The sequence below is a fragment of the Jaculus jaculus genome, chromosome 3, assembly GCF_020740685.1.
Source record: "Jaculus jaculus isolate mJacJac1 chromosome 3, mJacJac1.mat.Y.cur, whole genome shotgun sequence".
In the NCBI taxonomy this organism is placed as follows: Eukaryota; Metazoa; Chordata; class Mammalia; order Rodentia; family Dipodidae; genus Jaculus; species Jaculus jaculus.
This window is the reverse complement of record NC_059104.1, coordinates 96,603,002-96,625,716: the sequence shown is the minus strand read 5'-3', so window position 1 is coordinate 96,625,716 and position 22,715 is coordinate 96,603,002. Positions and strand designations below refer to the sequence as shown.

The 22,715-nt window shown below is 54.2% G+C and overlaps 1 protein-coding gene across 1 annotated transcript in view; it reads left to right on the top strand.

Moving 5' to 3' along the window:
* The window catches only part of Tmprss4 (transmembrane serine protease 4), a 69,286-nt gene that overhangs the window by 35,301 nt on the left and 11,270 nt on the right, over nucleotides 1-22,715 (top strand). Inside the window, exons 5-7 of the mRNA XM_045146066.1 lie at nucleotides 14,999-15,112; nucleotides 18,933-19,085; nucleotides 20,249-20,378. Coding sequence (XP_045002001.1) covers nucleotides 14,999-15,112; nucleotides 18,933-19,085; nucleotides 20,249-20,378 — 397 coding nt within the window. The remainder of the gene's footprint in view (nucleotides 1-14,998; nucleotides 15,113-18,932; nucleotides 19,086-20,248; nucleotides 20,379-22,715) is intronic.

Genomic DNA, 22,715 nt, shown 5'->3' with positions numbered 1-22,715 from the left:
ACATCTCCCTACAGTCTTCCCCGTGCTCCATCTCTCTACAGCCTTCCCCGTGCTCCATCTCCCTACAGTCTTCCCCGTGCTCCATCTCTCTACAGCCTTCCCCGTGCTCCATCTCCCTACAGCCTTCCCCGTGCTCCATCTCTCTACAGTCTTCCCCGTGCTCCATCTCCCTACAGCCTTCCCCGTGCTCCATCTCTCTACAGTCTTCCCTGTGCTCCATCTCTCTACAGCCTTCCCCGTGCTCCATCTCCCTACAGCCTTCCCCGTGCTCCGTCTCTCTACAGTCTTCCCTGTGCTCCATCTCTCTACAGTCTTCCCCGTGCTCCATCTCTCTACAGCCTTCCCCGTGCTCCATCTCTCTACAGTCTTCCCCGTGCTCCATCTCCCTACAGTCTTCCCCGTGCTCCATCTCTCTACAGCCTTCCTCGTGCTCCATCTCCCTACAGCCTTCCCCGTGCTCCATCTCCCTACAGTCTTCCCCGTGCTCCATCTCTCTACAGCCTTCCCCGTGCTCCATCTCCCTAGACGTCCCCGTGCTCCATCTCCCTACAGCCTTCCCCGTGCTCCATCTCTCTACAGCCTTCCCCGTGCTCCATCTCCCTACAGTCTTCCCCGTGCTCCATCTCTCTACAGTCTTCCCCGTGCTCCATCTCTCTACAGTCTTCCCCGTGCTCCATCTCTCTACAGCCTTCCCCGTGCTCCATCTCTCTACAGTCTTCCCCGTGCTCCATCTCCCTACAGCCTTCCCCGTGCTCCATCTCTCTACAGTCTTCCCCGTGCTCCATCTCTCTACAGTCTTCCCCGTGCTCCATCTCTCTACAGCCTTCCCCGTGCTCCATCTCCCTACAGTCTTCCCCGTGCTCCATCTCTCTACAGCCTTCCCCGTGCTCCATCTCTCTACAGCCTTCCCCGTGCTCCATCTCCCTACAGCCTTCCCCGTGCTCCATCTCTCTACAGTCTTCCCCGTGCTCCATCTCCCTACAGTCTTCCCCGTGCTCCATCTCTCTACAGCCTTCCCCGTGCTCCATCTCCCTACAGTCTTCCCCGTGCTCCATCTCTCTACAGCCTTCCCCGTGCTCCATCTCCCTACAGCCTTCCCCGTGCTCCATCTCTCTACAGTCTTCCCCGTGCTCCATCTCCCTACAGCCTTCCCCGTGCTCCATCTCTCTACAGTCTTCCCCGTGCTCCATCTCTCTACAGCCTTCCCCGTGCTCCATCTCCCTACAGCCTTCCCCGTGCTCCATCTCTCTACAGTCTTCCCCGTGCTCCATCTCTCTACAGCCTTCCCCGTGCTCCATCTCTCTACAGCCTTCCCCGTGCTCCATCTCTCTACAGTCTTCCCCGTGCTCCATCTCCCTACAGTCTTCCCCGTGCTCCATCTCTCTACAGCCTTCCCCGTGCTCCATCTCTCTACAGTCTTCCCCGTGCTCCATCTCCCTACAGTCTTCCCCGTGCTCCATCTCTCTACAGCCTTCCCCGTGCTCCATCTCTCTACAGTCTTCCCCGTGCTCCATCTCTCTACAGTCTTCCCCGTGCTCCATCTCTCTACAGTCTTCCCTGTGCTCCATCTCTCTACAGTCTTCCCCGTGCTCCATCTCTCTACAGCCTTCCCCGTGCTCCATCTCTCTACAGCCTTCCCCGTGCTCCATCTCCCTACAGCCTTCCCCGTGCTCCATCTCTCTACAGTCTTCCCCGTGCTCCATCTCCCTACAGTCTTCCCCGTGCTCCATCTCTCTACAGCCTTCCCCGTGCTCCATCTCTCTACAGCCTTCCCCGTGCTCCATCTCTCTACAGCCTTCCCCGTGCTCCATCTCTCTACAGTCTTCCCCGTGCTCCATCTCTCTACAGCCTTCCCCGTGCTCCATCTCCCTACAGTCTTCCCCGTGCTCCATCTCTCTACAGCCTTCCCCGTGCTCCATCTCTCTACAGCCTTCCCCGTGCTCCATCTCCCTACAGCCTTCCCCGTGCTCCGTCTCTCTACAGTCTTCCCCGTGCTCCATCTCCCTACAGTCTTCCCCGTGCTCCATCTCTCTACAGCCTTCCCCGTGCTCCATCTCCCTACAGTCTTCCCCGTGCTCCATCTCTCTACAGCCTTCCCCGTGCTCCATCTCCCTACAGCCTTCCCCGTGCTCCATCTCTCTACAGTCTTCCCCGTGCTCCATCTCTCTACAGCCTTCCCCGTGCTCCATCTCTCTACAGTCTTCCCCGTGCTCCATCTCTCTACAGCCTTCCCCGTGCTCCATCTCCCTACAGCCTTCCCCGTGCTCCGTCTCTCTACAGTCTTCCCCTGTGCTCCATCTCTCTACAGTCTTCCCCGTGCTCCATCTCTCTACAGCCTTCCCCGTGCTCCATCTCTCTACAGTCTTCCCCGTGCTCCATCTCCCTACAGTCTTCCCCGTGCTCCATCTCTCTACAGCCTTCCCCGTGCTCCATCTCTCTACAGTCTTCCCCGTGCTCCATCTCCCTACAGCCTTCCCCGTGCTCCATCTCTCTACAGCCTTCCCCGTGCTCCATCTCTCTACAGTCTTCCCCGTGCTCCATCTCTCTACAGTCTTCCCCGTGCTCCATCTCTCTACAGTCTTCCCCGTGCTCCATCTCTCTACAGCCTTCCCCGTGCTCCATCTCTCTACAGCCTTCCCCGTGCTCCATCTCTCTACAGCCTTCCCCGTGCTCCATCTCCCTACAGCCTTCCCCGTGCTCCGTCTCTCTACAGTCTTCCCCGTGCTACATCTCCCTACAGTCTTCCCCGTGCTCCATCTCTCTACAGCCTTCCCCGTGCTCCATCTCCCTACAGTCTTCCCCGTGCTCCATCTCTCTACAGCCTTCCCCGTGCTCCATCTCCCTACAGCCTTCCCCGTGCTCCATCTCTCTACAGTCTTCCCCGTGCTCCATCTCCCTACAGCCTTCCCCGTGCTCCATCTCTCTACAGTCTTCCCCGTGCTCCATCTCTCTACAGTCTTCCCCGTGCTCCATCTCTCTACAGCCTTCCCCGTGCTCCATCTCTCTACAGTCTTCCCCGTGCTCCATCTCTCTACAGTCTTCCCCGTGCTCCATCTCTCTACAGCCTTCCCCGTGCTCCATCTCTCTACAGTCTTCCCCGTGCTCCATCTCTCTACAGCCTTCCCCGTGCTCCATCTCTCTACAGCCTTCCCCGTGCTCCATCTCTCTACAGCCTTCCCCGTGCTCCATCTCTCTACAGTCTTCCCCGTGCTCCATCTCTCTACAGCCTTCCCCGTGCTCCATCTCCTCTACAGTCTTCCCCGTGCTCCATCTCTCTACAGTCTTCCCCGTGCTCCATCTCCCTACAGTCTTCCCCGTGCTCCATCTCTCTACAGTCTTCCCCGTGCTCCATCTCTCTACAGCCTTCCCCGTGCTCCATCTCCCTACAGCCTTCCCCGTGCTCCATCTCTCTACAGTCTTCCCCGTGCTCCATCTCTCTACAGTCTTCCCCGTGCTCCATCTCTCTACAGCCTTCCCCGTGCTCCATCTCCCTACAGCCTTCCCCGTGCTCCATCTCTCTACAGCCTTCCCCGTGCTCCATCTCTCTACAGCCTTCCCCGTGCTCCATCTCCCTACAGCCTTCCCCGTGCTCCATCTCTCTACAGTCTTCCCCGTGCTACATCTCCCTACAGTCTTCCCCGTGCTCCATCTCTCTACAGCCTTCCCCGTGCTCCATCTCCCTACAGTCTTCCCCGTGCTCCATCTCTCTACAGCCTTCCCCGTGCTCCATCTCCCTACAGCCTTCCCCGTGCTCCATCTCTCTACAGTCTTCCCCGTGCTCCATCTCTCTACAGCCTTCCCCGTGCTCCATCTCTCTACAGTCTTCCCCGTGCTCCATCTCTCTACAGTCTTCCCCGTGCTCCATCTCTCTACAGCCTTCCCCGTGCTCCATCTCTCTACAGTCTTCCCCGTGCTCCATCTCCCACAGTCTTCCCCGTGCTCCATCTCCCTACAGCCTTCCCTGTGCTCCATCTCTCTACAGTCTTCCCCGTGCTCCATCTCCCTACAGTCTTCCCCGTGCTCCATCTCTCTACAGCCTTCCCCGTGCTCCATCTCTCTACAGTCTTCCCCGTGCTCCATCTCTCTACAGTCTTCCCCGTGCTCCGTCTCTCTACAGTCTTCCCCGTGCTCCATCTCTCTACAGTCTTCCCCGTGCTCCATCTCTCTACAGCCTTCCCCGTGCTCCATCTCTCTACAGCCTTCCCCGTGCTCCATCTCCCTACAGCCTTCCCCGTGCTCCGTCTCTCTACAGTCTTCCCCGTGCTACATCTCCCTACAGTCTTCCCCGTGCTCCATCTCTCTACAGCCTTCCCCGTGCTCCATCCCTCTACAGTCTTCCCCGTGCTCCATCTCTCTACAGCCTTCCCCGTGCTCCATCTCCCTACAGCCTTCCCCGTGCTCCATCTCTCTACAGTCTTCCCCGTGCTCCATCTCCCTACAGCCTTCCCCGTGCTCCATCTCTCTACAGTCTTCCCCGTGCTCCATCTCTCTACAGTCTTCCCCGTGCTCCATCTCTCTACAGCCTTCCCCGTGCTCCATCTCTCTACAGTCTTCCCCGTGCTCCATCTCCCTACAGTCTTCCCCGTGCTCCATCTCTCTACAGCCTTCCCCGTGCTCCATCTCTCTACAGTCTTCCCCGTGCTCCATCTCTCTACAGCCTTCCCCGTGCTCCATCTCTCTACAGTCCTTCCCCGTGCTCCATCTCTCTACAGCCTTCCCCGTGCTCCATCTCTCTACAGTCTTCCCCGTGCTCCATCTCCCTACAGCCTTCCCCGTGCTCCATCTCCCTACAGTCTTCCCGTGCTCCATCTCTCTACAGCCTTCCCCGTGCTCCATCTCCCTACAGTCTTCCCCGTGCTCCATCTCTCTACAGTCTTCCCCGTGCTCCATCTCTCTACAGCCTTCCCCCGTGCTCCATCTCCCTACAGCCTTCCCCGTGCTCCATCTCCCTACAGCCTTCCCCGTGCTCCATCTCTCTACAGCCTTCCCCGTGCTCCATCTCTCTACAGCCTTCCCCGTGCTCCATCTCTCTACAGTCTTCCCCGTGCTCCATCTCCCTACAGTCTTCCCCGTGCTCCATCTCTCTACAGTCTTCCCCGTGCTCCATCTCCCTACAGCCTTCCCCGTGCTCCATCTCTCTACAGCCTTCCCCCGTGCTCCATCTCTCTACAGTCTTCCCCGTGCTCCATCTCTCTACAGTCTTCCCCGTGCTCCATCTCTCTACAGCCTTCCCCGTGCTCCATCTCTCTACAGTCTTCCCCGTGCTCCATCTCTCTACAGTCTTCCCCGTGCTCCATCTCCCTACAGCCTTCCCCGTGCTCCATCTCTCTACAGCCTTCCCCGTGCTCCATCTCTCTACAGTCTTCCCCGTGCTCCATCTCCCTACAGTCTTCCCCGTGCTCCATCTCCCTACAGTCTTCCCCGTGCTCCATCTCTCTACAGCCTTCCCCGTGCTCCATCTCTCTACAGCCTTCCCCGTGCTCCATCTCTCTACAGTCTTCCCCGTGCTCCATCTCTCTACAGTCTTCCCCGTGCTCCATCTCCCTACAGCCTTCCCCGTGCTCCATCTCTCTACAGTCTTCCCCGTGCTCCATCTCTCTACAGTCTTCCCCGTGCTCCATCTCTCTACAGCCTTCCCCGTGCTCCATCTCTCTACAGCCTTCCCCGTGCTCCATCTCCCTACAGCCTTCCCCGTGCTCCATCTCTCTACAGTCTTCCCCGTGCTCCATCTCTCTACAGCCTTCCCCGTGCTCCATCTCCCTACAGCCTTCCCCGTGCTCCATCTCTCTACAGCCTTCCCCGTGCTCCATCTCTCTACAGCCTTCCCCGTGCTCCATCTCTCTACAGTCTTCCCCGTGCTCCATCTCCCTACAGCCTTCCCCGTGCTCCATCTCTCTACAGCCTTCCCCGTGCTCCATCTCTCTACAGTCTTCCCCGTGCTCCATCTCTCTACAGCCTTCCCCGTGCTCCATCTCTCTACAGCCTTCCCCGTGCTCCATCTCTCTACAGCCTTCCCCGTGCTCCATCTCTCTACAGCCTTCCCCGTGCTCCATCTCTCTACAGCCTTCCCCGTGCTCCGTCTCTCTACAGCCTTCCCCGTGCTCCATCTCTCTACAGTCTTCCCCGTGCTCCATCTCTCTACAGTCTTCCCCGTGCTCCATCCCTCTACAGTCTTCCCCGTGCTCCATCTCTCTACAGCCTTCCCCGTGCTCCATCTCTCTACAGCCTTCCCCGTGCTCCATCTCTCTACAGACTTCCCCGTGCTCCATCTCTCTACAGCCTTCCCCGTGCTCCATCTCTCTACAGTCTTCCCCGTGCTCCATCTCTCTACAGCCTTCCCCGTGCTCCATCTCTCTACAGCCTTCCCCGTGCTCCTTCTCTCTACAGTCTTCCCCGTGCTCCATCTCCCTACAGTCTTCCCCGTGCTCCATCTCTCTACAGCCTTCCCCGTGCTCCATCTCTCTACAGTCTTCCCCGTGCTCCATCTCTCTACAGCTTCCCCGTGCTCCATCTCTCTACAGCCTTCCCCGTGCTCCATCTCTCTACAGTCTTCCCCGTGCTCCATCTCTCTACAGTCTTCCCCGTGCTCCATCTCTCTACAGCCTTCCCCGTGCTCCATCTCTCTACAGTCTTCCCCGTGCTCCATCTCTCTACAGCCTTCCCCGTGCTCCATCTCTCTACAGTCTTCCCCGTGCTCCATCTCTCTACAGCCTTCCCCGTGCTCCATCTCCCTACAGTCTTCCCCGTGCTCCATCTCTCTACAGCCTTCCCCGTGCTCCATCTCTCTACAGTCTTCCCCGTGCTCCATCTCTCTACAGTCTTCCCCGTGCTCCATCTCTCTACAGCCTTCCCCGTGCTCCATCTCTCTACAAGTCTTCCCCGTGCTCCATCTCTCTACAGCCTTCCCCGTGCTCCATCTCTCTACAGTCTTCCCCGTGCTCCATCTCTCTACAGTCTTCCCCGTGCTCCATCTCCCTACAGCCTTCCCCGTGCTCCATCTCTCTACAGTCTTCCCCGTGCTCCATCTCTCTACAGTCTTCCCCGTGCTCCATCTCTCTACAGCCTTCCCCGTGCTCCATCTCCCTACAGTCTTCCCCGTGCTCCATCTCTCTACAGCCTTCCCCGTGCTCCATCTCCCTACAGTCTTCCCCGTGCTCCATCTCTCTACAGCCTTCCCCGTGCTCCATCTCCCTACAGTCTTCCCCGTGCTCCATCTCTCTACAGCCTTCCCCGTGCTCCATCTCCCTACAGCCTTCCCCGTGCTCCATCTCTCTACAGTCTTCCCCGTGCTCCATCTCCCTACAGCCTTCCCCGTGCTCCGTCTCTCTACAGTCTTCCCTGTGCTCCATCTCTCTACAGTCTTCCCCGTGCTCCATCTCTCTACAGCCTTCCCCGTGCTCCATCTCTCTACAGTCTTCCCCGTGCTCCATCTCCCTACAGTCTTCCCCGTGCTCCATCTCTCTACAGCCTTCCCTGTGCTCCATCTCTCTACATCTTCCCCGTGCTCCATCTCCCTACAGTCTTCCCCGTGCTCCATCTCTCTACAGCCTTCCCCGTGCTCCATCTCTCTACAGTCTTCCCCGTGCTCCATCTCTCTACAGTCTTCCCCGTGCTCCGTCTCTCTACAGTCTTCCCTGTGCTCCATCTCTCTACAGTCTTCCCCGTGCTCCATCTCTCTACAGCCTTCCCCGTGCTCCATCTCTCTACAGCCTTCCCCGTGCTCCATCTCTCTACAGCCTTCCCCGTGCTCCATCTCTCTACAGCCTTCCCCGTGCTCCATCTCCCTACAGTCTTCCCCGTGCTCCATCTCTCTACAGCCTTCCCCGTGCTCCATCTCCCTACAGTCTTCCCCGTGCTCCATCTCTCTACAGCCTTCCCCGTGCTCCATCTCCCTACAGCCTTCCCCGTGCTCCATCTCTCTACAGTCTTCCCCGTGCTCCATCTCCCTACAGCCTTCCCCGTGCTCCATCTCTCTACAGTCTTCCCCGTGCTCCATCTCTCTACAGTCTTCCCCGTGCTCCATCTCTCTACAGCCTTCCCCGTGCTCCATCTCTCTACAGTCTTCCCCGTGCTCCATCTCCCTACAGTCTTCCCCGTGCTCCATCTCTCTACAGCCTTCCCCGTGCTCCATCTCTCTACAGTCTTCCCCGTGCTCCATCTCTCTACAGCCTTCCCCGTGCTCCATCTCTCTACAGTCTTCCCCGTGCTCCATCTCTCTACAGCCTTCCCCGTGCTCCATCTCTCTACAGTCTTCCCCGTGCTCCATCTCCCTACAGCCTTCCCCGTGCTCCATCTCCCTACAGTCTTCCCCGTGCTCCATCTCTCTACAGTCTTCCCCGTGCTCCATCTCCCTACAGTCTTCCCCGTGCTCCATCTCTCTACAGTCTTCCCCGTGCTCCATCTCTCTACAGCCTTCCCCGTGCTCCATCTCTCTACAGCCTTCCCCGTGCTCCATCTCCCTACAGTCTTCCCCGTGCTCCATCTCTCTACAGCCTTCCCCGTGCTCCATCTCTCTACAGCCTTCCCCGTGCTCCATCTCTCTACAGTCTTCCCCGTGCTCCATCTCCCTACAGTCTTCCCCGTGCTCCATCTCTCTACAGCCTTCCCCGTGCTCCATCTCCCTACAGCCTTCCCCGTGCTCCATCTCCCTACAGCCTTCCCCGTGCTCCATCTCTCTACAGTCTTCCCCGTGCTCCATCTCTCTACAGTCTTCCCCGTGCTCCATCTCTCTACAGCCTTCCCCGTGCTCCATCTCTCTACAGTCTTCCCCGTGCTCCATCTCCCTACAGTCTTCCCCGTGCTCCATCTCCCTACAGCCTTCCCCGTGCTCCATCTATCTACAGCCTTCCCCGTGCTCCATCTCTCTACAGTCTTCCCCGTGCTCCATCTCCCTACAGTCTTCCCCGTGCTCCATCTCCCTACAGTCTTCCCCGTGCTCCATCTCGCTACAGCCTTCCCCGTGCTCCATCTCGCTACAGCCTTCCCCGTGCTCCATCTCTCTACAGCCTTCCCCGTGCTCCATCTCTCTACAGTCTTCCCCGTGCTCCATCTCCCTACAGCCTTCCCCGTGCTCCATCTCTCTACAGTCTTCCCCGTGCTCCATCTCTCTACAGCCTTCCCCGTGCTCCATCTCTCTACAGCCTTCCCCGTGCTCCATCTCTCTACAGCCTTCCCCGTGCTCCATCTCCCTACAGCCTTCCCCGTGCTCCATCTCTCTACAGCCTTCCCCGTGCTCCATCTCTCTACAGCCTTCCCCGTGCTCCATCTCCCTACAGCCTTCCCCGTGCTCCATCTCTCTACAGCCTTCCCCGTGCTCCATCTCTCTACAGCCTTCCCCGTGCTCCATCTCTCTACAGCCTTCCCCGTGCTCCATCTCCCTACAGCCTTCCCCGTGCTCCATCTCTCTACAGTCTTCCCCGTGCCCCATCTCTCTACAGTCTTCCCCGTGCTCCATCTCTCTACAGCCTTCCCCGTGCTCCATCTCTCTACAGCCTTCCCCGTGCTCCATCTCTCTACAGTCTTCCCCGTGCTCCATCTCTCTACAGCCTTCCCCGTGCTCCATCTCTCTACAGCCTTCCCCGTGCTCCATCTCTCTACAGTCTTCCCCGTGCTCCATCTCTCTACAGTCTTCCCCGTGCTCCATCTCCCTACAGTCTTCCCCGTGCTCCATCTCTCTACAGCCTTCCCCGTGCTCCATCTCTCTACAGCCTTCCCCGTGCTCCATCTCTCTACAGACTTCCCCGTGCTCCATCTCTCTACAGCCTTCCCCGTGCTCCATCTCTCTACAGCCTTCCCCGTGCTCCATCTCTCTACAGCCTTCCCCGTGCTCCATCTATCTACAGCCTTCCCCGTGCTCCGTCTCTCTACAGTCTTCCCCGTGCTCCATCTCCCTACAGTCTTCCCCGTGCTCCATCTCTCTACAGTCTTCCCCGTGCTCCATCTCTCTACAGTCTTCCCCGTGCTCCATCTCTCTACAGTCTTCCCCGTGCTCCATCTCTCTACAGCCTTCCCCGTGCTCCATCTCTCTACAGTCTTCCCCGTGCTCCATCTCTCTACAGTCTTCCCCGTGCTCCATCTCCCTACAGCCTTCCCCGTGCTCCATCTCTCTACAGCCTTCCCCGTGCTCCATCTCTCTACAGCCTTCCCCGTGCTCCATCTCTCTACAGCCTTCCCCGTGCTCCATCTCCCTACAGCCTTCCCCGTGCTCCATCTCCCTACAGTCTTCCCCGTGCTCCATCTCTCTACAGCCTTCCCCGTGCTCCATCTCTCTACAGTCTTCCCCGTGCTCCATCTCTCTACAGTCTTCCCCGTGCTCCATCTCTCTACAGCCTTCCCCGTGCTCCATCTCTCTACAGTCTTCCCCGTGCTCCATCTCTCTACAGCCTTCCCCGTGCTCCATCTCTCTACAGTCTTCCCCATGCGCCATCTCTCTACAGTCTTCCCCGTGCTCCATCTCCCTACAGCCTTCCCCGTGCTCCATCTCTCTACAGCCTTCCCCGTGCTCCATCTCTCTACAGCCTTCCCCGTGCTCCATCTCTCTACAGCCTTCCCCGTGCTCCATCTCCCTACAGTCTTCCCCGTGCTCCATCTCTCTACAGTCTTCCCCGTGCTCCATCTCTCTACAGTCTTCCCCGTGCTCCATCTCTCTACAGCCTTCCCCGTGCTCCATCTCTCTACAGTCTTCCCCGTGCTCCATCTCTCTACAGTCTTCCCCGTGCTCCATCTCCCTACAGCCTTCCCCGTGCTCCATCTCCCTACAGCCTTCCCCGTGCTCCATCTCCCTACAGCCTTCCCCGTGCTCCATCTCCCTACAGTCTTCCCCGTGCTCCATCTCTCTACAGCCTTCCCCGTGCTCCATCTCTCTACAGTCTTCCCCGTGCTCCATCTCTCTACAGTCTTCCCCGTGCTCCATCTCCCTACAGTCTTCCCCGTGCTCCATCTCTCTACAGCCTTCCCCGTGCTCCATCTCTCTACAGCCTTCCCCGTGCTCCATCTCTCTACAGCCTTCCCCGTGCTCCATCTCTCTACAGTCTTCCCCGTGCTCCATCTCTCTACAGTCTTCCCCGTGCTCCATCTCTCTACAGCCTTCCCCGTGCTCCATCTCTCTACAGCCTTCCCCGTGCTCCATCTCTCTACAGTCTTCCCCGTGCTCCATCTCTCTACAGCCTTCCCCGTGCTCCATCTCTCTACAGTCTTCCCCGTGCTCCATCTCTCTACAGCCTTCCCCGTGCTCCATCTCTCTACAGTCTTCCCCGTGCTCCATCTCTCTACAGTCTTCCCCGTGCTCCATCTCTCTACAGTCTTCCCCGTGCTCCATCTCTCTACAGCCTTCCCCGTGCTCCATCTCCCTACAGTCTTCCCCGTGCTCCATCTCTCTACAGCCTTCCCCGTGCTCCATCCCTCTACAGTCTTCCCCGTGCTCCATCTCTCTACAGCCTTCCCCGTGCTCCATCTCTCTACAGTCTTCCCCGTGCTCCATCTCTCTACAGCCTTCCCCGTGCTCCATCTCTCTACAGTCTTCCCCGTGCTCCATCTCTCTACAGTCTTCCCCGTGCTCCATCTCTACAGTCTTCCCCGTGCTCCATCTCTCTACAGTCTTCCCCGTGCTCCATCTCTCTACAGCCTTCCCCGTGCTCCATCTCTCTACAGTCTTCCCCGTGCTCCATCTCTCTACAGCCTTCCCCGTGCTCCATCTCTCTACAGCCTTCCCCGTGCTCCATCTCTCTACAGCCTTCCCCGTGCTCCATCTCTCTACAGTCTTCCCCGTGCTCCATCTCTCTACAGCCTTCCCCGTGCTCCATCTCCCTACAGTCTTCCTCGTGCTCCATCTCTCTACAGCCTTCCCCGTGCTCCATCTCTCTACAGCCTTCCCCGTGCTCCATCTCTCTACAGTCTTCCCCGTGCTCCATCTCCCTACAGTCTTCCCCGTGCTCCATCTCCCTACAGCCTTCCCCGTGCTCCATCTCTCTACAGCCTTCCCCGTGCTCCATCTCTCTACAGCCTTCCCCGTGCTCCATCTCCCTACAGTCTTCCTCGTGCTCCATCTCTCTACAGTCTTCCCCGTGCTCCATCTCCCTACAGTCTTCCTCGTGCTCCATCTCTCTACAGCCTTCCCCGTGCTCCATCCCTCTACAGTCTTCCCCGTGCTCCATCTCTCTACAGCCTTCCCCGTGCTCCATCTCCCTACAGTCTTCCTCGTGCTCCATCTCTCTACAGCCTTCCCCGTGCTCCATCCCTCTACAGCCTTCCCCGTGCTCCATCTCCCTACAGTCTTCCCCGTGCTCCATCTCTCTACAGCCTTCCCCGTGCTCCATCTCTCTACAGCCTTCCCTGTGCTCCATCTCCTAGGGAGCCATCTGCATTAGTTTCTTTTATGTCACTGTGGCCAAAAGTAACCTGAAATATAAAACTTAAGAAGGGGTTTATTTTATTTTTATTTATTTTGGCTCATGGTTTCAAAAGTTTAAGTTCACCTGGCGTGGTGGCGCACGCCTTTAATCTCAGCACTTGGGAGGCAGAAGTAGTTGGATCGCCATGCATTCAAGGCCACCCTGAGGCTCTATAGTGTATTCCTGGTCAGCCTGGGCTAGAGTGAGACCCTGCCTCAGAAAAAAAAGTTTCTGCCCATCATGGCAGGGAAGATTTGGCAGGGCAAAGCCAAGCAGTTCACAGAACGGCAGAGAGGATAAAAGAGAGAAAGAGGAAGTGGCTAGGATAATATACTCCAGGGATATGCCCTCCTTGACCTGCTTTCTTCAGTCAAGCTCCGCCTTCCAGTTTCTAGATCTTCCCAAAACAGACCACTATTTGGGGAACAAGCATTCACAACATGAGCCTGTGAACAGCATTTCAGATTCAATCCTTGACACCATGTGAAGTGGACATGTGGTCATTGTACCCATTTTAGCCTGAAACAGCTTCCTAGGTGGCCATCCTCATGCTAGATCCTTTCATTGCAATCCCTGTCCTCCCTGATGGAGAACAAGTGCTCTTCCTACATCTCAATTGGAGCATGTCTTTCTGCTGCTCAAAACTCTCAATGGCATCTCACTACCTTCAGCGTATCCTCCAAATCTCTGGCATGATTTTCAAGTCTCCACAAAATGACTTTACTGTTCTACCTCCCAACAAGACCCCAAACACTCACAGCACCCCCACCTCCATGCCTGTGCTTCAACTGGCCCCGAGCCTTCATCCCCCAGCTCTCCTTATATCTAAGAACTACTAGCTTAGGATGCCATCCTCACTCTACGCTAGATGGTGTCTCTAGCTTAACACATTTCATCTTCCACCTAGTAGAACTGCTACCTGTGCCCTGTTTGCCCCTTCCTCAGAGTGTAATCTCCTCAAAAACAAGGACCATGCTGGGCACTGCTGTGTTGAGTTGACTTGCAGATGGGGCCATGAGGATGCATCCTCTCGCAAGTGTTTATCAAGCCTCTGCTAAGCACCAACTGTGTCAGGGGCCTCTGGCCTTCTGAAGCTTACCGTTTAATCAAGAATTAAGCCAAGCCGGGCGTGGTGGCACACGCTTTTAATCCCAGCACTCGGGAGGCAGAGGTAGGAGGATCACTGTAGTTCCAGGCCATGCTGAGACTCCATAGTGAATTCCAGGTCAGCCTGAGCTAGAGTGAGACCCTGCCTCAGAAAACCAAAACAAAGCAATAAAAAAGAGTTAAGTCAGGGTAAAAGCTTAGAAAATTGTGGACTATCTTCAGCTTCAGTAGAACTAAGGTGACCTCAATGGACAATGAGGGAATCACATGGGAAATCCCTTAAATAAAAGTTTACTGGGGCTGGAGAGCTGCCTTAGAGGTTAAAGTGCTTGCCTGCAAGTTGAAGGACCCAGATTCGATTCCCCAGAATTCACATATGTCAGATGCACAAGGTGGCACATGAATCTGGAGTTCATTTGCAGTGGCTGAAGGCTCTGATGCGCTCATTCTCTCTGTCTACCTCTTTCACTCACTCTCTCTCTCTCTCTCTCTCTCACGTGCGTGCACTCAGGCTCACTCTCTCTTGCTCTCAAATAAATAAAGTTTAAAACAAACAAAGAGTTAGGTCAGGGGCTGGGGAGGTAGCTCATCAGGTAGGAGCACTTGCTGTGCAAGCATAAAGTCCTGAGTTCAATCCCAATAGCCATGTAAGAAGCCAAGCATGCCTACGTATGCCTGTAACCTCAGTCCTGAGTGGGGTGGAAACGGGAGACTCGCTGAGGCTCAGCCAATCTGAGCCAACAGCAGCTCCAGGTTCGGTAAGAGGCTGTGCCTCAAGGAAGTGAAGTAGAAGAGACCTGAAGAGCAAAACAGAATGTCAACAGGGATAATACACCTAAAGACACGCCCTCAGTGATCTACTTCCTTCAGCTAAGCCCTACTCCCCCAAGTGTCTAGACGGCCCCAAAATTTGGAGTCCAAGCTTTCAAAGAGCCAGTGAGAGGGTTCTGAATATTCCCAACACAATAGTGTCTGAGATGACAGCCATGCCAGTTACCTATCTGCTTATTATATGTGATCTTATATATATTGAAATGTCACACTGTACCCTGTCCATATGCACAATTATTGTGCTTCAATTAAAACTAAAAAATATATATGTGAAACGGTAAGTCAGGGAAAGAGTAAATGACAGCATAAGGAATGGTAGGTGCCCAAGGTCATGTCCATGTGCTCGGCCTCTCCCAGGGCAGCCCAGGATATACTAAGCAGGGGTGACCCGCCCTGGCACAGGAAAGGACAAGACAGGGGAGGTAGCATGCTCTGCAGGATCATTTGAGGAGCGCTGTGGACAGATGAGTAAGCTGGGGCAAGTGAAGCAAGGTGGAGTGGTCACGTCCTCGTGAAGCTCAGTCTAGCTTGTGTGAATAACCCTCCACAAAACCAGACGATCATCAGGTCACCCCTGGCACTGGCTGGAGGACAGACACCTGTGGGTCTTGGCAGGGGTAGACTCCAAATGCTGACTGCACCCTCTTTCCCTCTGCCCACACTCCTTACAGATGCCAGTCCCCCGCACAAACCCCGCAGGCCCCTGGAGACCTTCAAAAAGGTGGGCATTCCCATCATTGCCGCGCTGCTGAGCCTGGCGGCCATCGTCATTGTGGCTATCCTCAGTAAGTGACAACCTCTTAACTTTCATCCCTACCTAGATGAAAGTGCCCTGCCTCACCTCCTCTGTAAGTGTGACACCCCCTCAGTCAGTGACAGCCCTCACCCCATCTTCCCACCCCCACAGTCATAGGCAGGTGATGTGCAGAAAGCTTAGGAGGAATAAAAGAAAGAAAGAAACTGTATCCCATGTGCCGCCCCTGTTTTGATCCTTCTCCTAAGAGTGAAAGGAGAAGGTGAGCTCATTCCCCACCCCCACCACTCTCCCAGATGGCTTCTCTCCCAGATGGTTGCTACACACGTGGCACCCGTTCCAAACCCACGCAGGCAGTTGCAGGGGTGCCCACCCCCTGCCTCCTCCTTCCATCATCTGCAGGTTGGTAGCTAAGGGGAGCAGAGCAACCCTTTCAACTAGAGGACACGACATTTCCTGAAACACCAGGGGAAGATGGTTAGACAGACAGCACTCCTGCGTGCCTCACGCCCGTGCCTGGGCTCCAGTGCGCCCTGGAGCAGGCCACTCTGTGACAAGGAAGATTAAGCTGAATGAGTTCCCACAGTCCTTGACTTCATCAACCACGGGGTCATAGCAGGGAGTGATCACAGCAGGAAGTAGGGCCCAGAAGACCAGACTAGGGATCAGGATACCTGGGATGGGTGACTCTGTCACTTGCTGCTGTGTGACCAGGAACAAAGTCCCTCAGGCTCCTCGCCTGTAAAATGTTCTGCTTCTCTCCAAGCAATATCATGAGCACCAGTGATCTAGCCTGTCAAGGACCTGAACAACAACAACAAAAAAAAAAACAAGCTTAAAAGCCCATGTCACTGTGTAACATGCACATTTGGGACCCAAGGTGTGGGTTTGCTTTATGGCACAAGGCTAGGGATGGTTGGCCTTTGGAGAGCATGAACTTATAGCTACAGTGTCATCTGTACCAGCAGCAGCCACTGTCTGATTGGAAGACACTCAGAGATCCTCTGGTCTGACCTCTCTTTTTTTTTTTTTTTTAATTTATTTATTTATTTGAGAGCGACAGACACAGAGAGAAAGACAGATAGAGGGAGAGAGAGAGAATGGGCGCGCCAGGGCTTCCAGCCTCTGCAAACGAACTCCAGACGCGTGCGCCCCCTTGTGCATCTGGCTAACGTGGGACCTGGGGAACCGAGCCTTGAACCGGGGTCCTTAGGCTTCACAGGCAAGCGCTTAACCGCTAAGCCATCTCTCCAGCCCTGACCTCTCATTTTATACCTGAGCACCAAAGCTCAGAGACAGAGCTGGGACAGGACTCCAGTTGTGAGACTGAGCAAGTCCAGTTTTCTCTCTTGGCAATAGCAATCCACAACATGAACTCCACTGCAATCCCCGAGGACCTGTGATGGGTGTGAAAGGTAGAAGACCTCAGATCATTTCTTCTTGACCTTAGCTGGCTGAACCCGATGTGGTTATGGTAGTCAGATTTCCATTGCTATTTAAAAAAATGTGCCTGAGGGGCTGGAGAGATGGCTTAGCGGTTGAGGCGCTTGCCTACAAAGCCTAAGGACTCATGTTCGACTCTCCATATCCCACATAAGTCAGAAGCACAAGCTGACACAAGCATGTTAGATCGCACAGGTGCACAAGGTGGCACATCTGTCTGGAGTTCGATTACAGTGGTTGAAGGCCCTAGCATGCCAATTCTCTCTTTCCCTCTCTCTTTCTCTGTTGTGTTGTCTCGCATTAAATAAAAAGCCAGTCTATTGGCTTGCCTCAAAAAAAAATTTTTTTTAATAAATTTTAGAAAATGCCTGAGATAGCTTAAAGATAGCAAAAGGTTGTTTTGACTTGGGGTTTTAGATGTTCAAGTCCATGGCCAGTTGCCTCTCTGTGTCTGAGCCTGTGCTGAGGTAACACATGACGATCAGAACACATGACAGGAAAGGGGTGTTGCAGTCCAGTTTGCATTGCTGGTAGAAATCACCCAACCAAGAGCAGCTTCTGGGAGAAAAGAGATTTATTTTGGCTTACAGGCTCGAGGGGAAGCTCCGCGATGGCAGGGGAAAACGATGACATGAGCAGAGGGTGGACATCACCCCCTGGCCAACATAAGGTGGACCACAGCAACAGGAGGGTGTGCCAAACACTGGCATGGGGAAACTGGCTATAAAGCCCATAAGCCCGCCCCCAACAATACACTCCCTCCAGGAGGCATTAATTCCCAAATATCCATCAGCTGGGAACCTAGCATTCAGAACACCTAAGTTTATGGGGGACACCTGAATCAAACCACCACAAGGGGCTTACATCATGAGCCAGGGAGGAACAGAAAGGAAGGCCTGGGCTCTGGCCATTCCCTTCAGGGGCATGCCCCCGCTGATCTAACCTCTTCCCATTCACTTCCTCCATCTCGCAATTGCACCACAGGCTGGCAACCAAGCCTGCAGCATGTGGGCCTTTGGGAGACATTCCAAATGCAAACTACAGCACCGGTTTTGCAGTAGCACCGGGAGATCTGCTGTCCTGTTACACTCAGACTATTATTAAAGTGAGCTTTCTTTCTCAGTATGCGCCTGCCACTGTAGAGGGAGAAGAAAGGGACAAACCTACATAGGCACAAAGTGTAACTTAGAGTTCAGACAGCTTTGCATGCCCCCAGACTCTGCCACCAAAGGTTCTTAAACGAACCCTAGAGTAGGCCCCCTCAACCTTCATGTTTCTATGCATTCCTCAGGAGGTAGACAAAGGTTGGCTACACCACATAGGCACTACATGGCCATGGGAAATAATCCCTGACTCATCCTTAGTAAGTGATAAGTGGAAACCATCATGGACTTACTTCCATGACTCGTAAGAGCAGCAAGGGGTGATGGGATGAGTCCAGACTAGAAAGAGCTCATTTAGGGAGGAGGAGTCCCTTCTGCCAGGGGCACTGGTGATCATCACCAAAGAAACGTCCTCAGCTAGTGAGTCCCTAAGGTATTAACAGCACTAAGTGTTCCCACAGGCCCAGCACAGGAAAGGAAAGAGAGAAGTTGAAGGCAGCCAGCAGAAAGCAAGACAAAACACCCACCTCTACATGGGTCTTTCCATCCCAGATTTAAAGAAACCCTCCTGGGGCTGGAGAGATTGCTCAGGGTTAAGGTGCTTGCCTGTAAAGCCTATCTAACTGGGTTTAGTTCCTCAGTATCTATGTAATGCCAGAGGCATAGTGAACCATGCATCTGGACTTTGTTGACAGCAGCTGGGAGCCTTAGTGTGCCCATTCTCTCTGTCTCTCTCTCTCATCTATTTCTCTCTGCTTGCAAATAAGTAAATAAAAATATTTTTTAAAATCACCATGTAACTGTGCTTGATCGCTTTAAGACACTTGATTACCATGGGTTCCTAAAACCCTGTGAAATAAGCATTACAGTCCTGCTGCCCAGAGGAGACTGAGGCCTAGCAGAGGGAAGTGAGGGGTGTAGGGTTGAACAGCGACAGAGCCAGGACTCAGACCTCGGGACCCAAGTCTCCCATTCTGTCTCTGCTTCATAACCGGAGGGCCCTGAGTCAGTGATTGGGAACAGTAGACTGGCAAGGCCTGTTTCTCATTTGCTCCCACATGCACAGCCTTGTGACTTCTCTGCCACCCTGTAGATGGGACCAGAGTTATTGTCTCCACTTTACAGGGAAAGAAGCCAAGGCTCAAGACCAAGCAGATCTGCTACTAAACAGCAGAACTGAACCTAGAACCCACACCTGCCTGGCCCCGGCTCAGCCGAACATTCTGGAAAGCCCTGGCTTTCCCTGCCCCCAACCACTCGCCTGAGTCTCAGCCTTCTCCATTCCTCCCTGCACTTGCCTTCCAGTCAAGGTGATTCTGGACAAATACTACTTCATATGCAGCCATCCCTTAACCTTCGTCCCAAGGGACCAGGTGTGTGACGGCCATCCTGACTGTGCCTTGGGAGAAGACGAGGAGCAATGTGTCCAGAACTTCTCTGAGAGACCTGCAATGTCAGGTGAGTCCCGGAGCTGAGGGACAGGAGGAGTGGGCACGACAGGAAGTCTGCTCAGGGAAAGCAGCTGCCCACTTCCTTGATACCTTCCATCTCTGCCAAATAAGGTCCACGAAAGCGAGGCCATGACATGTCTACCGTTAGACCCCAGCAATGCACGGGGTGAGGCCATGGAACGTCTACCATTAGACCCCAGCAATGCACGGCGTGAGGCCATGGCATATCTACTGTTAGATCCAGCAATGCACGGGGTGAGGCCATGGCATGTCTACTGTTAGATCCAGCAATGCACGGGGTGAGGCCATGGCATGTCTACTGTTAGATCCAGCAGTGCACGGGGCACACACTCAGGAAGGGAACAGGAAATTATAACTGAGCCTTCCTGTTACTGCTGCACTAGCTTGATTTTGACAAAGAAGACTAGATTGGATGGCCTTGAGAACTCCTCCTTTCTATAAAGTCTGTTATTTAGAGGGGACTGGAAGAGAGATCATTAAGCAGTTCTTCCATTCCTTAGCGTTTGTTGTAACATGCTGTGGAGCTGGGTGAGGTCCTTCAAAGAAGCAGGAGGTATTTGAAACATGAAAACCATGGTCTTCCCTGGACTAAGTCAGCTTAGCTTGATCTACTTGGTATTTGGGCTCTCTGAAGATAAAAGGCCCAGGAGATGGGTAATAGAGGTTTTGGAGGGGGCAGCACTAAGTGACTTCTTGTGTATCTTGCACTTTATTTATTAAGGTCAAATGCTTCTGGGCACCTGCCATCCTAGTGCCAATAGAGTTTGTCACTCAACCTCCCCTTTGGACCTCCCATGGAGAAACTCCCTGGTTCCTAGCCGAGATCTTTCCCCCAGCTGAGCAAGCTATATGGACCACAGTAGAATAATTGTGTCAGTGATCACCCAAACAGAAACCTGGAAAAGCCAACAGGGACCTGTTAATCATGGTGCCTGGGCTGGAGGTCAGCCTCACCCTAGCTCCCATTAAAACAAGGGTCAAACCAACCAAGTCAAATAGAGGAACTTCACTTGATGTGGAATGTGTTGATGTTCATAGAGTCCCCAGTTCTGGGTTAAAGAAGCTTGGGTTGGTCTCATGATGAGTCCTGAGGGGCTCCAGAGAGTCCCTACCCTACCTTGCAACTGACCCAGACTCCTTCCCTCCCAGTCCGCCTCTCCAAGGACAGATCCACCCTGCAGGTGCTGGACCAGTCCACAGGAACCTGGGTCTCTGCTTGTTTTGACAACTTCACAGAAGCTCTGGCCAAGACAGCCTGTGGGCAGATGGGCTATCGCAGGTATCCAACCCAAAACATTGCAGGGTGTCAATTTACCCAGCAGCCTCCTCTCCTCAGCCTGCTTATCTGCCTCCTTCTTTCTTTCCTTTCTTCCTTTCTCCCTCCCTCCCTTCCTTTCTTTTTCTTTGTTCCTTTTCCTTCTTTTATTCCTCCTTCCTTCTCTAAAATGAAAGGCATGGAATTCACACAGAATTGCAGTTAAATCCAAACACTTTCATTTCCAAGCAACTTGAAGCGAAATCCCTTGACTCTCACTTTCCTCAAGAGGTAGAGAAACTAATGCCTACCTCATAGGATGATGGGGTACAAATGAGAACACGTGTACCGCCCCTCCAATATACATCGTCACTCACATACACCACATATGCATGTACACATATACAAATATACACACAATTGTACTTCCAGCTCCTTTGCTCTGATCCTCTTGTCCCCTTTACTCAGTCCTCACTCATTTGTCCTTTGTAAGAACCTCCCCTGACCAATAATACAAAAGCCTAATTTACTTATGCAAAGTTATGGTTAAGATGTACTGCAGGGAGCTGGAGAAATGGCTCAGCAGTTAAAGGGCTTGCTTGCAAAGCCCAGTGGCCTGGGTTCAGTTCCCCAGTACCCACATAAAGACAGATGCACAAAGTGGAGCATGCATCTGGAGTTTGTAAGCAGTGGCAAGAGGCCCAAGTAGGCCCATTCCTCCTTTCTCTTTCATCCCTCCTCACTCCTTGCAAATAAATAAATAAAAATATTTTTTTAATGTAGTGAAAGCAGGGCATGGTGGAGCACACCTTTAATCCCAGCACTCAGAGGCAGAGATAGGAGGATCGCAGAGTTCAAGGCCGCCTTGAGACTCATAGTGAATTCCAGGAACTCCAGGTCAGCCTGGGCTACAGCAAGACCCTGCCTGGAAAAAAAGGAGGAGAAGGAGGAAAAGGACAAGTGGATATCAGGGCTGGTGGTGTGAGCACTTGCCTAGCATGCTCAAAGCCCTCAGGTTCCATGCCTCAAACTGAAAAAAAAAAAAAAAAAACAGTGGATCCAGCATGATTTCAATAAGGGCCCATCATCAGCCATCCCAGCTCTCTCGGCAAACTCCAGAAGCAGTTCCAAATCTGGGGTGGATGGAAGGTGCATAATTATATGAAGTGTAATTAGTATTACATATTTATATTCTTTTGATCTTGGCAGAAAACCCAGTGCATAGTTGTTATTATTATCTATGTTATAAGTAGACGCCAAGAAAGTGAATGGCTGCTTGGGCAGTAGCTGGGAAGGAGAGGGCTAGAATCTGTGCCACGACCCCTGATTCCTGGCCATCAGGCAGACTCACTGTGGGTGCTGGGAATTCTCTTCTCACGAGGCTTCATCAGTGAAGGAAGGGGGAGAGGAAGGAGTCACTCGGGGGAGCCTATCTGGAGAGAGTGGAAAGGAACCCAGGTATACTACTGAAGGATGGAATACCCTCTCCCTGGTGGGCCCCAAAGTTCTTTAGGAAACTGAGGAATTGAGCCCAGAAAGAAGGAAGAAATGATCATTTCTACACAGACATCACCAACTGATCACAAAACGCTCTCCCAAGGATCCGGAAAGCAGCCTCAAGATCCTGTCCGAGAACTGCTTGGGGCAGCCAGTACAAATCGATCCAGCCTCTGTGCCCTTGCTGTCTGGTTATCAGGTTTCTGCCCTCTTCCATCCATGTTCAACACCTAGCACCTCTAGCAAGGACACCCTGCCATTGTCATTTCCAAGGAGAGTGGGAGACAAGCCTGGCACCTGCTGCTGTCTCCATCCACCTGCAGCCAGTCCCTCCTCCAGCGCAGCCCAGCCAGCTGCAGCATGAGCAAAGGCTCAGCTATGAAACCTGGGGGCCTCCCAAGGTTCTTAGGGTGGTAACCTCCCAGAATGTCTGCCCTTCTGGGGATCATTGAGACACTGGGTCACCTTGTTCCTTGGACTTCACAACATCGAGGCTGATTAAATTACTCACCAGGCTATAAGTGGTGAGCAGCAGAAGTTAGCTTTCCTGGGAATATCCACTTCTGGCATTGGCCCTCCTTGTGGGACAAATCTCTTGACTTTCTTTCCTATGCCTAGACTGGAGGTCCTTCTTAGCCAAAGACCTAAACACCATAGGTAGTCAGGGTGAGAGGAAGCCCAGGGGTCACCTGATTCATGCATCCTAACAGAGGAGAAAACTGAGCCTCAGAGAAACCCAGAGAAGGAATGTGACCTTCCCAAGGTCATACCTCAAACCTGTGTCAGAGCCAGCATAAGATCAGTGCCTCCTGAGAGCTCTTAAGACAGGCTCTGCTCTTCCCTGGTGCAGTACCTGGTCCCCCA